A 16731-nucleotide genomic window follows, 5' to 3' on the forward strand; every position below is an offset into this window, starting at 1 on the left:
GGGGGGGCACCAGTTTGAGCGTATGGTTCTCTCTACTATCATCATAATTCTGAGAAAAAAGTCATATATAAAAAAACAGAAAAAAAGTAAAAATTCTGAAAAAAATGTAAAATCTGAAACAGATTTAGAAAAAGTTTTCCTGATACATTTTCATCCGTAATAATATTTATTAATTTGTTTGTAATATTAGTTTTATGAATCTAATCGTGGAGAGTAGTAGAGCTTCACGTTCTGCTCTACGAGTAAATCTAATGCAGAATATATCATTAGTCAAATAGTAAACGTCCCCTTCACCTCAGGTTGTTGACTTGATGTTTGTATTTGTTTACTCTCTGAGCAGATGCAGGTTTGTTGATGATTTGAATATGTTGTTACCTGGCAACAGAAGTCCTGTCCTGCTTTAAGGAAGTCTGCTCCACAGATTAGATCACATATAGAGTCAAATAGATATATTTAAACTGCGTGTCTTTCATGGGAAAATACTAAAGTGTAATTATTTTCTGAATTATAATCGTTTATTTTATCGTGTCGGATATGTGACTCATAATTAAAATAAATAACCACACATATTAATATTTCTGAATTTAATTATTTTAAATGTCATTGTTTTATTAAATGAGAAAATAATTAAAACTGATTAAATATTTGTATATCTACAATTTTAATTCACTTTTTTAACCAACATCAGTCCTGATCAAAAGCCCTAAATATAACAGTATGTTTTATTATTGTAAGCTTTGAATGCCATTTAGTTTACTGATCGAAGCAGCTGACGCAGAGGCGTGGGAAGGGGGGTGCTGCAGCGCCCTCAGCACCCCCCTCCCCGCGCCCATGAGCTGCCGTGTCTCTGGCCCTCCAGAATGCAGATCTATGTATATCCTGATGTGCCGTTGACTGATCAGCGCACTCTTTGTTTCACTTCCTGTTTCCTCTGTACATCGTGACTCCTGTGAGCCGCTTCATTCTGCAGCCAAGTGAGGGGCGGGACATCTGTGAGCAGGTGGACCAATCACAACAGAGCCTGGCCAGCTAACCAATCAGAGCAGACTGGGCTCTTAGGGAACTTTACTTCATTTTCTTTCCTCATTCATTTGAGTTTTCTTTTTTCATATGATATTCTCTTGATAATCCAATTATAATTAATTTAATTCTGAGTGTTTTGTTGTTGAATATTACTACCTTTACCTCGTCTGCGTTATCTTATTTCCATTTTGTTTTACCTGGAAATGGCCCTAACGAGCCACCGTACTGCAGAGCTTGAATCACATCTTAAAGAGTCAAATTAAATGTTGGAGGACAAATGACGGGACTCTGGAGTTTCACTTGATTTTAATTATTTCTTAAAAACTCATTACATACAAACTTTAAATTAATTATCACCCCCAAAAACACTCAAACTGAGCCCCGTGAGGCCGACAAGCTGTAGGGCTTTCTACTCATTCTCTTCTACACGTGGTGATGTAGAAGAGGGGACACATGTTGATGAAGAAGAGACATGAAGAAGAGGGGACACATGTTGATGTAGAAGAGGGGACACATGTTGACGTAGAAGAGACATGTAGAAGAGTGGACACATTTTGATGTAGAAGAGGGGACACATGTTGATGTAGAAGAGGGGACACATGTTGATGTAGAAGAGGGGACACATGTTGACGTAGAAGAGACATGTAGAAGAGTGGACACATGTTGATGTAGAAGAGGGGACACATGTTGATGTAGAAGAGGGCACACATGTTGATGTAGAAGAGGGGACACATGTTGACGTAGAAGAGACATGTAGAAGAGTGGACACATGTTGATGTAGAAGAGGGGACACATGTTGATGTAGAAGAGGGGACACATGTTGATGTAGAAGAGGGGACACATGTTGATGTAGAAGAGGGGACACATGTTGATGTAGAAGAGACATGAGGAAGAGGATTTTAAATAATAGGGACCTTCAAGGAGCTCTGTGGCTTCACAGCATGTAGTTCCCTTGGGGTGAATGTGTCCCCCATGTTCAGTGTGAGCATGTAAACACAAACTCAAACATGTAATGCACATGTGGAATAGAATGTCCATGTTTACAGGAATACAACTCTCAAACTAATGAAACTCAAACGCTGACCTGAGGCCGTGCGGAGGATCTGGTCGTGCGGTATCAGCTGGAATGCATTTCTAGAACCGCACAGTGTTCACCAGTTCGAGTTCAACCAGAGCCCAGAACTAAAGGTACGTTCACAGCGGACGCAAAGCCAATGGTTTGTGCGTTGTGATTACATAATAAGAAGTCAAAGCAAAGCCGCACACAGATGCACATTTCGTTCAAATTTGACACGAGTAAAACTTGTAAAGCGAATCTTTGCCTGGCGTCCGGTGTGAACGCACCGTAACTCTCTAAATCCATTAAACCCTGCCGTTTACTTCCATTAAACCCTGCCGTTTAATGGAAGTAAACCCTGCCGTTTACTTCCATTAAACCCTGCCGTTTACTGCCATTAAACCCTGCCGTTTACTTCCATTAAACCCTGCCGTTTACTTCCATTAAACCCTGCTGTTTACTGTTTACTTCCATTAAACCCTGCTGTTTACTTCCATTACACCCTGCCGTTTACTTCCATTAAACCCTGCCGTTTACTTCCATTAAACCCTGCCGTTTACTTCCATTAAACCCTGCCGTTTACTTTCATTAAACCCTGCCGTTTACTTCCATTAAACCCTGCCGTTTACTTCCATTAAACCCTGCCGTTTACTGTTTACTTCCATTAAACCCTGCTGTTTACTGTTTACTTCCATTACACCCTGCCGTTTACTTCCATTACACCCTGCTGTTTACTTCCATTAAACCCTGCCGTTTACTTCCATTAAACCCTGCCGTTTACTTCCATTAAAACGGTTGTAACTTAAAAACCACAACACTAGAAAAGAAAACACAACTAAAACAATTACATAATATTCGGTTCGAAGACCAACAAAACCCAACTAAAAACCCACAAATCTCAAAATAATTAACTCAGACCGGAAGACATGTTGTTGTCCCGGTTCATTCTCTTTGCATCGACTGTTCTTGCTCTGTGGGAGGAGCCTGTGGCCGCAGATGGTCGTGGGCAGATCTACACTGGCTCTGAACACATGATGATGAAAGCCTTGCATCTTGAATCTACAGCAGGACGCAGGGCTTCTTGGTGGCGGCAGGTGTTGGGTTCAGGTACGCCTTCACGGCCTCGGAGAACACCTCCTTGATGCCGTCCTGGTTCAATGCCGAGCACTCCAGGTAGCGCATGGCATGGATCTGCTTGGCGAGTGCCGCCCCCTGCTGGTGGCTCACAGGAAGCTGGCTCTGCTCCTTCAGCTTCCTCTGGGTCTCGCCATCCTCCCGCAGGTCGCTCTTCGTTCCCACCAGGAGGATGGGCACGTCGGGGCAGTGGTGAGACACCTGAGGGGCAGGAGGTCAGAGGTCAATCAATACAGAACAACACTAATCAGAAATATTCAGGCTTATTTTGGAGAGAAAGAAATGAATTGATTGCCATTTATATCCAATAAACCCTGCTGTTTACATCCCTTAAACTCATTTGTTTACATCCCTTAAACTCATTTGTTTACATCCCTTAAACTCATTTGTTTACATCCACTAAAACCCTGTTAGAATGAATCGCTGCCTGTGATTGGCTCCCTGTTGCCGGGCAGATGTGGCCTCTGACCTCGGGGTGCCACTTGTGCTTGATGTTCTCGTAGGAGGCGGGGCTTGAGATGGAGAAGCAGATGATGAAGACGTGGGTCTGCGGGTAGGAGAGCGTCCTCAGCCGGTCGTACTCCTCCTGGCCCGCCGTGTCCCACAGGTTCAGACTCACCATGCGCCCGTCCACCGTCACCTGAACGCACCACAGGCACACACAGGTACACACAGGTACACACAGGTCAACACAGGTACACACAGGCACACACAGGCACACATAGGTACACACAGGTACACACAGGTCAACACAGGTACACACAGGCACACACAGGCACACATAGGTACACACAGGTACACACAGATCAACACAGGTCAACACAGATACACACAGGTCAACACAGGTACACACAGGTCAACACAGGTACACACAGGTACACACAGGTCAACACAGGTACACACAGGTCAACACAAGTACACACACAGGTACACACAGGTCACCACAGGTACACACACAGGTCACCACAGGTACACACACAGGTCACCACAGGTACACACAGGTCAACACAGGTACACACACACAGGGAAACAGGTAAGACATTTGGGAGGAAAAAACACAACAGAAATCAACAAAAATCTACAAAAAAAACAAACACAAAATTATAAAGAAAAAAGATGTGTGTGTCTGTGTGTGTCTCTCTGAGTGAGTGAGTGAGTGAGTGAGTGAGTGAGTGTGTGTGTGTGTGTGTGTGTGTGTGTGTGTGTCTCTCTGAGTGAGTGTGTGTGTGTGTGTGTGTGTGTGTGTGTGTGTGTGTGTGTGTGTGTGTGTGTGTGTGTGTGTGTGTGTGTGTGTGTGTGTGTGTGTGTGTGTGTGTGTGTGTGTCTCTGAGTGAGTGAGTGAGTGAGTGAGTGAGTGAGTGAGTGAGTGAGTGAGTGAGTGTGTGTGTGTGTCTCTCTGAGTGTTGTGGAAATTGATGTGAAATATTGTAACGAAGAAGTGAGGCAGCATATTTTTGGTATGTTCATTTTAATGTCACCCATCTATAGGAGGTGTATTGCATCATGTCATCTCTAATATATGTGTGGGTTTATACATTCCTGTGTGTTAATAGTTGAAGCAACAAAAAGTACATTTTTCCTCTGGAATATAGAGGTTTCTTTTATAGTTTCCTGAAACAATGTTCCCTTTTTCTTAAAAGTAGATTAGCGCAATAGTCTTTTTCTTTGACTTTTACATGTTTATCAAAAGGGTGTTTTTTAAGCTATTTTTGAAGAAGGGAGATGCAGAATTAATCGTGAGTTCTGTTTTGAGTGAAAAGATTACCCCTTTGAGTGTTTTTCTGGGTTAAACCATCGATAGGCTTTGCAAATTGCGAGGGACATTTTCCCCAGATATAATGATGCGCATCCTGCAGGCCTTCCCAACACCTGTGGCTTTCATAGCGGGAAAACATATGGACTATTGTGTGATAAGTTACATAATAAGAATGTGTTTTGCTTCAAACGGAAAACTGTTTGGTTCTCTGCTGCCCGCGCTGATTCCCTGTGAGACAGCGTTTTGGTATCTCCCAAATGAAACTCCACCCCTTCCTGTTTGTGTAGGTATTGATAGCTTGTTTAGCTTGTTGTTCGTCCTCTCTTCTCGCGCCACCCGGACCGGAAGGTCGGGGCAGCCCGTGAACAAGGCCAGGAGTAGGCATACTCCTGACATTACGCATATGATATGGCTTTGTATGGTAATGTATTATATTGTATTGCATTATTACCTTTTATGATTAAAACAGATTTTTGTTTAACCCTCGTCCTGGTTGTTTTGAGTGTTCCTTCTTTTAAAGCAAGCTCATAGGAACGGCGCGGAGAAAGTGCTACCTACTCCTTCAAATGTTGACCCAGACAACGTCATGACGTGGAGACGTAAGGACGTTCCGACGTGGTGACGTCATGAGTGTTTTTTTTGAGGAAGCACTGGAAGCCAGCGGACGGAGGGAGGCGCCTGGAATAATATTTGACAACTATGAATCCAACTGAAAGGTAAAACGGACGCCTGTTTCTATCGAAGGTCTGTAATTGGCTCAAGCTAGATTTTAGAGTTGTCAAAGATATTTCCAGGTGTCATTTACGGTAAAGAGTGCAATGCATATTTTAGCATAGGTAGGTAACGACGGACTACTAATATTATAAAATAATGCAATGCATATATTAGCATAGGTAGGTAACGACGGACTACTGATGTTATAAAATAATGCAATGCATATATTAGCATAGGTAGGTAACGACGGACTACTAATGTTATAAAATAATGCAATGCATATATTAGCATAGGTAGTGTTAGAAATTAAAATCAATGTTTTGAGAGTATAGTGCACCTTAAACACACAGTCAGTTTAATTGCTGTTTTATACTGAAAAACCAGAAGTTCTTGTACACAACCAGTTGTGTAGCTTTTATTCTGAAAATCCTTCATCTCCGGTTAGCATAAGGCTAATATACCATTTACTATAGAGGTGAATTTAGCACCGATATGATATGATGTTGCACAGCGAAACCTACTGATTTCAACACTACAACTATAGACGTCGAGATATTATTATTGTTGGATAAGGTACAGTTTATTTGATTACGTTATTGTTTACAGATGTGGTTAGCATGTGACAACATTCAGACCGACCGGAAACCAAACTGCTGTGAAGTATTTCCTGTATTTTTAGGAGTATTGATTACAGCGTTTAGAATGTGTTAAATGAAAAGTCATGAAAGAGTTAAGGAAGAGAAAAGGCGTGTTTAGATATATATAGAATGTACAATGTCTTTATCCTCTGATATGCGCAACAACGGATATTGAAATGTGGTGAGTCGGCCTGCAGGGAGGAGCCGGCAGAGGATATATATAAACAGCACGACCTGAGGGGACGGTCTCTTTCTTCACTACCAGAGCCAGAGATCACAGCTGTATTTCTGTTCGGACTATATTCTGTTTGTGACATTACCATGCTTTTCATTAATTAAAGTACCAATTTGAACCTTCTCAGAGACTCCATTTAGTCCTTTTTAAACTTCTGTCCTGGACGCTAGAATAATCACACACAGATAACAGTAGGTAACGACGGACTACTAATGTTATAAAATAATGCAATGCATATATTAGCATAGGTAGGTAACAACGGACTACTAATGTTATAAAATAATGCAATGCATATATTAGCATAGGTAGGTAACGACGGACTACTAATGTTATAAAATGGTGCAATGCATATATTAGCATAGGTAGGTAACGACGGACTACTAATATTGATAAAGCAACGGTTAGGAACCTCGGGGATAAGCTACACGTGAAGCGACGAGAAATGTAAGACGAAGGTGCAAGGCCCCGTTGGTTTTTCAGAAATCAATACGGCAATTTCCGTCGGGGAAGTCCAGTGGGTTTCCAAAAAAAGTTATCCATCCAGGGCGAAACTGAATAATGCTTCTTCAGCCTCATAGGAAGCTGGAGTGTATTATATGTTATAAATCCAAGGGAGAGATACGCAAATTTCAAAAAGCCATTTTGAAACGAACGGAATCTCGTTCTCTTGTTCTGTGGGGTTATTAATCTAAAAAAGCTCGATAGACTGTACGGGGAATAATTTTCTGTGAATAATTACTAATAGATAAGGGAGAAAAGTCAGATAAAGACATGCGAAGTCAGGCTGGAGGCGTGGGTTCGAGAAAGCCCCCACTTCACAGCTTTCCTCTGAAAAAGGAGGGAATAACATTGAAGATTAATAGATCAATGTGTCGTAGATATTTAAATAAATAAGAAACATTGCATTGTGAATTTCGTGGTATTTGTCATTTACTGAGAAGTTTACTTATATTTCAGAGGCATTTATTGCATACAGTAACGTTGAGGGAAAGTAATAATAGGTTTTGCTGAGTATATGATCTACATGCAGGTTAAAGTTTGATTCAAATTGAACATAATAGTGGATTATTCCACCTAGAGTTTTTGTAATATCATTAGTAGACATTAATTGTGTTTGTAAGTTTATGAAGACTAGAAAGTAAACGGGAGGTTGTTATAAGTTTGTCAGTCAGAATGTATCTGTTAAATGGTTACGCATGACAGAGGTGTTGCACAAACACAGAGGTGATTGATGAGGGGAAACTTGAGCCGGCAGCTGCAGGGCACAGGGAGGAAAGAGAAAGACAAGTAGATGTTTTGAAGAGTTCAGAGAGAGTAAAACTTGTTTCTAAATAATGTCATATTGTTTTGTGAGTAAACATGAAATAAAAATATATTTACTAGATATAACAACAACATGCTTAACTAGGTTGACAGAAAACTGCTATTAACCAGTTTCAGCAGCTACTGTCCTATCTGTGTTCTAGAGAGAACATACGTTGCATTTACAATTCATATTAAGGAAGTTCACAATTGATACCGTTTTGGATTAATAGGGCGTGTCTGTCAAACACTAGTGCTCAGATGGAATAAAGTGTTGAGATGTTCTCAAGAGTGGGAGTTTTCACAACGCTTTTTAGTTTGTATTGAAACAATGAACTGATAAGGACAGAAAACGGTTCCGTGATGATTTCTTTAGGTTTTAGCTTTAGTAATGGAGATTACATTTTGTGAGGAAACCTTTCCACCAATAATAAGTGTTCAAAAATATATGTTCATTAACTGTGATCAGATTACTTGTTTTTCAATTATAGCGCTAAATACAGTTGGTTTTGTATTTTGTTACAGATCTAACCTGCTTGTAACACAACTTAGATAAACAATTTCAAAAAGAATAGAATAAGCAAGTGGTTAAAGGGGGTTTCCTCTTTGGCTCATTTGACTTAGAACTGAAGTAAGGAAGAATAGTGTTTTATGAGAACTGTCATTCCTCATGGTTTCTAAAGATAAATCATCAGTTTGTATGGACTTTGATGTAGAGATAGGATCATGGTGGAGAAGGAAGACCTTTTTTGGTTTCAAATTAAAGAAGATTTTAAAGATGAAGTTTAATTTTTTCTGACTAGAATTTTAGAAGCAGGACTTCAACTAGACAAAAGAGATTTTACAATGTGGTTTTACTACTTTCAATGAAGTAAATAATCTGGGTAGACTACTGCCATTGGTTTGTTTTAACATGCACATGTTTCAGCATTCCTGACCATATAGACTCAGCCGTTTTATTTTGTAACCCTTTGGGGGAGAGATTTAAATTGAGTTTTTTTCCAGTTGCTGATTTATTGTGATTACAGCTGCACTGGATAGTTGTGCGCCACCTTTGGGTTGTACTCTGAATCAGTGTGTTGGTGAAGAGTTGCTCACTACAGAAACAGAAGAACTGTGCAAAGAACGCATCTCTGAGGAGGGTTTGACATTTTGCTTGTACCTCGTTGCCAAGGCAACAGTGGGGTGAAGAGGAACTGCAGTTTTTGGGGATTCCTGCTGTGCAGAGGACAACGTGTGTCTGCTGATTGTAGCACATTGATCCAGAGGTGCCTTCCCCCTCAGGACATCCCAGTGCAAAACAAGAGTTTCATTGATCCAATTGACTACAGCTGCAGAGGACAACGCATCACTGACTGTTCACATTATGACAAGATCTTGAGACAGGCTGGTCTCAGACGGTTCAGACTCTGAGGAAAATATGCGATGATTTGACAGCATAACTGTGCAAGAGTTTTCCAGAGGGTGGTGTACAACAATAACAAGTGTTTGAGAAGGGAGGCTGATTGTTTAAACGATGGTCTGGAATACTGAAAAGATTAAAGTTTAATATCCTTGTTTGGCAAACAAGACATCTGATTATTAGGTCACACATAATAATCTAGACCAGTGGTACTCAACCTTGTCCTTATCAGGAGCCACATTGACGAACAAATATTTTTGCAAGAGCCACAATCCAAAAACGCTTCTTTCCTCCCTGAAACCATTATGCATTTGAGAATATGGATAATAGTAATATGTTACTAAGGAATGAAAAGCATAATGTACAGTGCAATAACTGTGATTTATTATTTTCACTGCGACCACAAAACACACATTGCTGACTGCCCATAGCAACAGATAACAGACAGCATGTTTACTGATCACCACAGGGTGCCTCTGTCGCTCTTTCACTCGTATTTGTGTGGAATACGTTTTTTTGAGCAGTTCGGTTCTGTTTGAGTCTCGCCAGCTTTTCCGCCCTCAACTCTCCACCTTTCGGAAAGTCGGTACTGAACTTCGGGTTTTTTGTGTCGTGATGGCGCTGCAAATTGGACCTTTTAAATTGTGAAATGACGTTGTCACAAAGCAGGCAGATGCATTTTCCCGAACCGGTGGAGACGAAGAAAAACTCGAGTTCCCAGTCCTCTTTAAATGTTCGATATTCCTCTTCATATTTTCGTTTCCTATATTCCTTTACCATTTTTGCATAGTGCTGTAAGCTAGTTTTCCCAGTGTGACGGGGCAATTATCTCGCGCACCTGCAATCAGAGCGCGAAACCTGAAATAATTTAGAGTGCGAAACCTGAAATAATTTGTGATTGGTTGTTCAGAGGGATGGGGGGGGCGGCTTAATAGACTGCTGTGTGTGATGACTGGTGTGTGACTTGTGAGTGATAATGAAATGTTGATGAATTATGCTGACAATGTTGTTGTTTTTGTTTTGTTTTTTTTAAGTGGGACTTAAAGGAGCCGCATGCGGCTCGCGAGCCGCGGGTTGAGTATCGCTGATCTAGACATATAAACTAACTATGAGTAAAGGGATGAATGGAGTTCATATCCTAGGGAGGGTTAGTTATGTTGCGAATACTTCGCAGGGTATTTGCTAATGTATTTTGAAGAACAAATAACAAGGACACAAGTCCAATTTTGTTTTGTTTTTAGATTAAATTGTCCGTTACCAAAACTGTTCACCTTGTGTCTAGATGTGGACTTTGATGGTAAGGGAGTATTTAGGCTTATTTTTATACATCTGACATTTTAAAATATGTTGGCTAGTCACTAGAACTTTTCTGAAGATTGAATATTTGGTCCATTTCTAAATATTCCTATTTAAAAAGTAATTTTAGAGTAAAGAGGGCTGATGCTGAAATAGGAAATAATGTGGGGCCTTGAATCACCCATTGTAATGGTGCATATTATTGACGACCAATAGGGAGGAGGGGTCACTCGACCCACCCTGCAGTGGGTTTTAAAATCTTACTTGCAGCTTCACAGGAAGCGCACGGCACCAGATTATGAGTTTAGAAGACTAGCGTCACCACCTCCTAATGGACATCCATTTAGTTAGTAATTAACTGACATTTAGAGATGTTAAAAAGTAAAAACATACCTACCATGAGGGATAATTCCTAAGTTCAGCTACAAACCATTGATGAAATTACTTCTGTTTTTAGGTCCTTGATAAAGGAAGGAGTGATTGTTACATGTTCAGACACCCAGGGTTCCACGCACGGTTAAAGACGTTAACATTGTTTTTTAGGTATACCAGAATTGAAGATACATGGGTATAGTGAGAGATGAAGAGCTACACAGGTCTTAGTAGAGGTTTGACTCAAGATAATAATTGTGTGCACAAGTTTCTGAAATAGATCTATTGGACATTTTGATGTGGATTATATGTGGATGAACTGCAGTGGTGTACAATGGGGAAGTGACATTTTTTTGGCTAGACACTTTTCAGGGAATGTGGGAAACAGCTGTTCCAATGAGGGGTTGGAGATATCTTGAACATTATAGTTGTAATTGTGAATTAATAAATGATGGCGCTCCATATATACACATTTTTATAGACGGAGGATTCTGGCCTGTGCTGGAACATCAAAGTCTCTGCAGAGCACGACACATGGCTAAAAAGACTGAGACCAACTGACCTTTGACCCTGACCGACAGGGTAACTTGAGTAGGCACTGTCAATGACTGTGTACCTGACCAAACCTGACTTTACAACCTGACAGTGTGAGTGAGTGTATGTCTGCATCTGATCAGTGCAACTGCATGATTTAAAACAATGACTAATCAAGCATATTTTTGGACTAACACATTATTTTTGGGGCTCTGTGTGAAATGAGAGGTTTCCTAACATTCCACAAAAGGGGAAACCGCACATGTGACCCGTTTCTAATCTACTTGATATTTCACTCCCACAGGAGGTGGCGGTTTGCAGAATGTGAAACTCAAACTAAAACATGAAGATTCTGTTTCTTTTAGGACTGAAAGATGGAGAGAAACACTTCATTTCACTGGAGTGTTTACTGGGGAAATGATGGATGTACATTTGGGGAAAATGTTTGGTATTGTCTTATAATCCATTATGACCTGAAGGTTTTCTTCCCATACAGGATTTTGTTTACACATGAGTTAATGTGTAAAAAGGGGGAGTGTAAACTTCACAATGTACATTTTTCATTTAGGGACTGAAAGGAACCTGCTGCCCCAACTCGATTGTTCAATCTGACCATTGATTGACAGTTTTAGAATTGACCTGCTCCATATCTGGGGATAAGACACTGTTTGATGAAGGTTGACATGTCTCTAATATTGATTGAGTTATAGCAGGTAACACAGATAAAGAATCAGTGGCCAAGGGGCTGCCAGAGAGATGTAAGTCCAGAATGGAATACTGAAGAAGTTGACCTGTGAGTAATGTTTCAACTAATGTTTCAACAGGTATTAAAGTAACTGAGGTTTGAAATGTAGAAAGAACATATTTACAGTTAAGCTAAAATATAGTAATGTAATGAGACAACATTTAATTTAGACAACATCATGTAACTAGTCTGGTAAAGAAGTAAAAGCCATAGACTTTATTGTTTAGGTCATTATGGGGATATACATTTCATCTACATTTATAATAGAAAGACATTTGATGACAGTTTGTTGGAATTCTGTATTCATTTTTTCAGCGGGATAATATCTAAGAACTGACGGGTAGAAGTAGTATCACCAGGAAGCCATTCACTTTGTTAGTATCGTGATTTTGGTTGTTTTTGAATCCATAACATTAGTGTGTTTCTTTACAAGAAACATTAGCAGTTCAAATCATATTTAGATTTTTAATGGGATCTCAAGGATTTCATTTAAAAATGAACACAGATGCTTGTCAGAAATTCAGAGCTATTGAAATATGTGATTTAGTTTACCTAAAGATGTTGGGGTTCTTATTTAGTTGGCACAGTCCAAGTATTACGATTCTGAAGCTGCACAATTAATTTAGAAAACCTGTTCACAGACGTCTGTTGTTTTAAGACACCCCACCAACAGGCTCCAAGTTGCCTACGCACTGGTGGGTCAAACAGCCGAGGGCCCCGGAGCGTAGGCTTGAGGGATTTGTATCAGATTTCTCCACACAGGTTGCTGACGCCAAAAGGGGGACCCGAGACGCAGGAGGCTGACGGTCATCAGGACAGAGTGGCTCAACCCCAGGCTCTCCGGCCCCAACCGAGTGACCCAGCGGATCTCTCAGGCCGTCCGCATAGGAGGAAAGGGGGACAGCTCGTACCACGGGAGCCAGTGTGCGGCGGGGTAACCACCTGCTAGGACCAGGGGACGACATCAGGACGGATCTGGCTCTCGTCTCGACTCGGATGCTGTCATCAGCGGACTGGAGGAGAAGGACCTCGAGGACATCCATGCAGCAGACGACTTGGAAGCGGCTGGCAGTGGGCTGAGGGACTTGTCGAGGCAGCAGAGGAGTCTACTTCTCTCTGATCAGTTCCACCCGTGAAGGGAAAGCCGCATCTCCTGCTCCCTATTAGCTGTCGTTGTGGGCTATTCCTTCGGGGGGGGGGCGGGCAGGCGGGCTGATGATTCACCACCAGGAGACTGCTTCTTAGCACTCAGCTGCCTCCTCATGGTTCCTTCACGATTTCAAGTACTTTGGGTCTCAGTTTCTGATAGATTTATACGATATTGGGGGACAGACACAGTAGATATGTTTCAAAATGCCTTGTGTAAGTTTATCTCTTGAGAAGGAGATCAAAAGGGGGATTTGTAGTGAAATATTTGTATGTATTCATGTTAGCAAACTATGAATACGCTTAAAATGGGAAATGATTTGTGTAAAAACTGTGAGCTGGATTTGGGGCCTGTTGACATGTGGTATTGAGAACAAAGGAAGATGGGGGAAGGTGAGGGTTTGACTTGCATTCAACTCAGATCTAGAAGATAATGAAGCTGAGCTACTGTGATTGGGGAGACTTAAGATGTGAGGTGTTGGTGATATTTGGGCGGCCAATCACAGAGGTCTGGAAGGGAGGATCAGATAACTCCTCCCATTGTTAGCAATGTATAAACACAGGAACCACGCTGTGTTCGCTCTCTTTCCTCTGGCTGGCTCACGTGAGTATCAGGTAAATATGGGATCCCAAAGATAACTGTATTGAATTTGTATTGATTGTATTGCATTGTCATATTACCATTAAAGTAGATTATTGTTTAACGGTTACTTGGTAGCTCTGGATTCCTTCCTGTATGATAACCAGCTTGTTAGGGACGCGCGGAGATTTGAAAAGCGGACCAGTTATCCCTCAAAATCTCTATCAGTACACACACAGGGAAACAGGTAAGACATTTGGGAGGAAAAAACACAACAGAAATCTACAAAAAAAACAAACACAAAATTATAAAGAAAAAAGACGTGTGTGTCTGTGTGTGTCTCTCTGAGTGTTTGTGTGTGTGTGTGTGTGTGTGTGTGTGTGTGTGTGTGTGTGTGTGTGTGTGTGTGTGTGTGTGTGTGTGTGTGTGTGTGTGTGTGTGTGTGTGTGTGTGTGTGTGTGTGTGTGTGTGTGTGTGTGTGTGTGTGTGTACCTGGCTGCTGTAGTTGTCGAACACGGTGGGGATGTACTCTTTAGGAAAGGCTCCGGTTGTGTATGAGATCAAGAGGCAGGTCTTCCCCACGGCTCCGTCTCCGACCACCACGCACTTCACGCTCTGCATGACGACCCGGGGGGGGGGGTCACCTCACACCTCGCACCTCACACCTGCAGCAGATCCAAGACAACTGAAACACAGAAAGAGCAAAATAACTCGACTTTACTACTTTTATAAGAACTCTGTCCAAAACCAAAAACCCTCAAAAACCTAAAACCCTCCAAATCAGTGGTTCTCAAACTTTTTTCAATCATGTTTCCTTTGAAAAAAGAAATGCAGCCGCGCCCCCCGATCAGACACACGATGTGTCAGGGACAACGAGCCTCTATGAAGAGGCTCAGTGCTGCGCTGCACCATCAGGGTCTGAGTTATCAAAACAACAACAGCAACTGAGAAACACTTCATGCTACATTTAAAATGTTTACAATCCGTCACTAAATTCATGGCCAACCCATTTCAACACCAAGCACTAACATCACTGAGACGACACGAGCTGCTTGGAGCTGGTCGTTGTAATAAGTTGTTCTTGTAGAGAAACGTGAGCTCGAGCTCCATGAGAGCTGTGTGGTTCTGACCGCGAGGCGCTACAGCTATTACTCTGCGTTAGACATATGTGTGACTCGGTTCATACAAAACACACACTGCTCAAACGTCCTTACTTTCCCTACAATGTGTATATGTATTTATTTATTTCGGCGCGTGGGGAACGAAGAGAAAAAGATATATGAGCATTTTAGGAGCTAGTGATTTTGACCCCTCATATGCATAATGCTGCGCTATACTTTGCGGCCACACGCCGTTGCCAAGCAACGCTTATTGTTTAGGTGTCCTTTGATAAGCAGGCAGTCGTATCATTAGCTAGAACTAGCTGGATCTGATAGATTTGGACATAAACGCGAGTGAAGTCTGACCGAGAGAGAGATCAGCTGACGGAGACACGCAGCTCCGCGCTGTGACGGAGCTCTGAGCCGAGCAACACACACTGAGAGTTAGACCCAACACACTTAGCTAGTTATCTGCTCTGGAGCTAGCTACACTAGTTATACATATGTGTATTCTTTACTGTCGGGTCACTCATTACAGGTTCAGCGAGCTGCAGGAGCCTGACGGGCTGCAGGAGAGGGGGAGGGGAAGAGTTTCTGTGAACCTTTGAAGAAAGTAGTTAATCTACTATGAGTAGTTTGTTTAAATGCATTAATTATGTTTTCTTTTTCATTAACATAAAATAAATCTCACGTACCCCCTGCAGTACTGCAACGTACCCCTAGGGGTCCGCGTACCCCCATTTGAGAACCACTGCTCTAAATGACCAAAAAACACAAGACTCCAAAAAAAATAACTAAAAACTAAAGAAAACACAACTTCAAAGAATGGACAGTATTCCCAAGAACAAAAAAAACTGCATAAAACCACAAAACGAAGCAAAACATTCTAGACACAAAATAAACTCTGTCTAAAGATAAAAGCTCCATAAAACCATAAAACAAAAGACCAAATCAAACTAAAATAACAAAACCTCAAAATAAACACAAAAACCCTCGAAACGACCCAAATAACAAATAATTAAATAAATAAAAATCTCAAAATAAGCAAAACTCGACAAACCCTAACCCAAAAATAAACACAACTATAGCACAAGTATCTCCGTCCAAACACAAAAGAGAAACCCCCAAACTCCAAACCCAGCTCAACATATACAACAATTTAAAAGAAAAAGCATAAATCTCCAAAACCCTTGAAACAACCACAGAAAACAGAAACCTACAAAAACCTCAAAATGACCAGAACCCACAGAAAGTCATGACGGCGTCCGAACTGTGATTTCAATGTAAATAATAATGTCAACGATAACACCCGGTCCTCAGTCACATATGACTCCTCCCTTTCCGGAGGACCACGTGACTTTAGATGCTCAACTGCTGGTCTCAGTATCTGTGTTGCCTTTGTTACCTTTCGGAGCGTCTGATTGGCTGCTGGCTGCGTTTCAGTCTCTTCAGTTACAGGCTGATGGTCTGACGTCCCATGATCCTCCTGGGGGGGGGGGGGGGGGGAGATATTTGTGTTTATGGAAATCGTGCTGCAAGAGGAAACGGTCTCCAAACAAAACCGAGATGCTATCACACACACACTCTCTCACTCTCTCACACACACACACACACACACACACACACACACACACACACACACACACCACACACACACACCCACACACACACACACACACACACACACACACACACAC

General features: G+C 41.5%; 1 protein-coding gene across 1 annotated transcript; it reads right to left on the reverse strand.

Annotated features, from left to right (window-relative positions):
* Positions 1–1312: 1312 nt before the first annotated feature.
* Positions 1313–16543, reverse strand: rhogb (ras homolog family member Gb). The gene is made up of 4 exons (XM_034079573.2): positions 16440–16543; positions 14427–14619; positions 3684–3854; positions 1313–3415 (listed from the first exon to the last, which is right to left on the reverse strand). The coding sequence occupies exons 2-4, from the start codon at positions 14553–14555 to the stop codon at positions 3140–3142; spliced, it is 576 nt and encodes a 191-aa protein (XP_033935464.1). The 5' UTR covers positions 14556–14619; positions 16440–16543; the 3' UTR covers positions 1313–3139.
* Positions 16544–16731: the final 188 nt, after the last annotated feature.

The sequence above is a fragment of the Pseudochaenichthys georgianus genome, unplaced genomic scaffold, assembly GCF_902827115.2.
Source record: "Pseudochaenichthys georgianus unplaced genomic scaffold, fPseGeo1.2 scaffold_654_arrow_ctg1, whole genome shotgun sequence".
NCBI lineage: Eukaryota > Metazoa > Chordata > Actinopteri > Perciformes > Channichthyidae > Pseudochaenichthys > Pseudochaenichthys georgianus.

Bases quoted from the DNA above. Each gene is read 5' to 3' on its own strand.
- rhogb (XM_034079573.2), bottom strand. From the start codon at position 14,555: ATGCAGAGCGTGAAGTGCGTGGTGGTCGGAGACGGAGCCGTGGGGAAG. The intron at 3,855-14,426 runs GTACACACACAC...TGGTGCGTTCAG, and splicing joins TCGACAACTACAGCAGCCAG to GTGACGGTGGACGGGCGCAT. The intron at 3,416-3,683 runs GTCAGAGGCCAC...CCTGCCCCTCAG, and splicing joins AGCACAAGTGGCACCCCGAG to GTGTCTCACCACTGCCCCGA.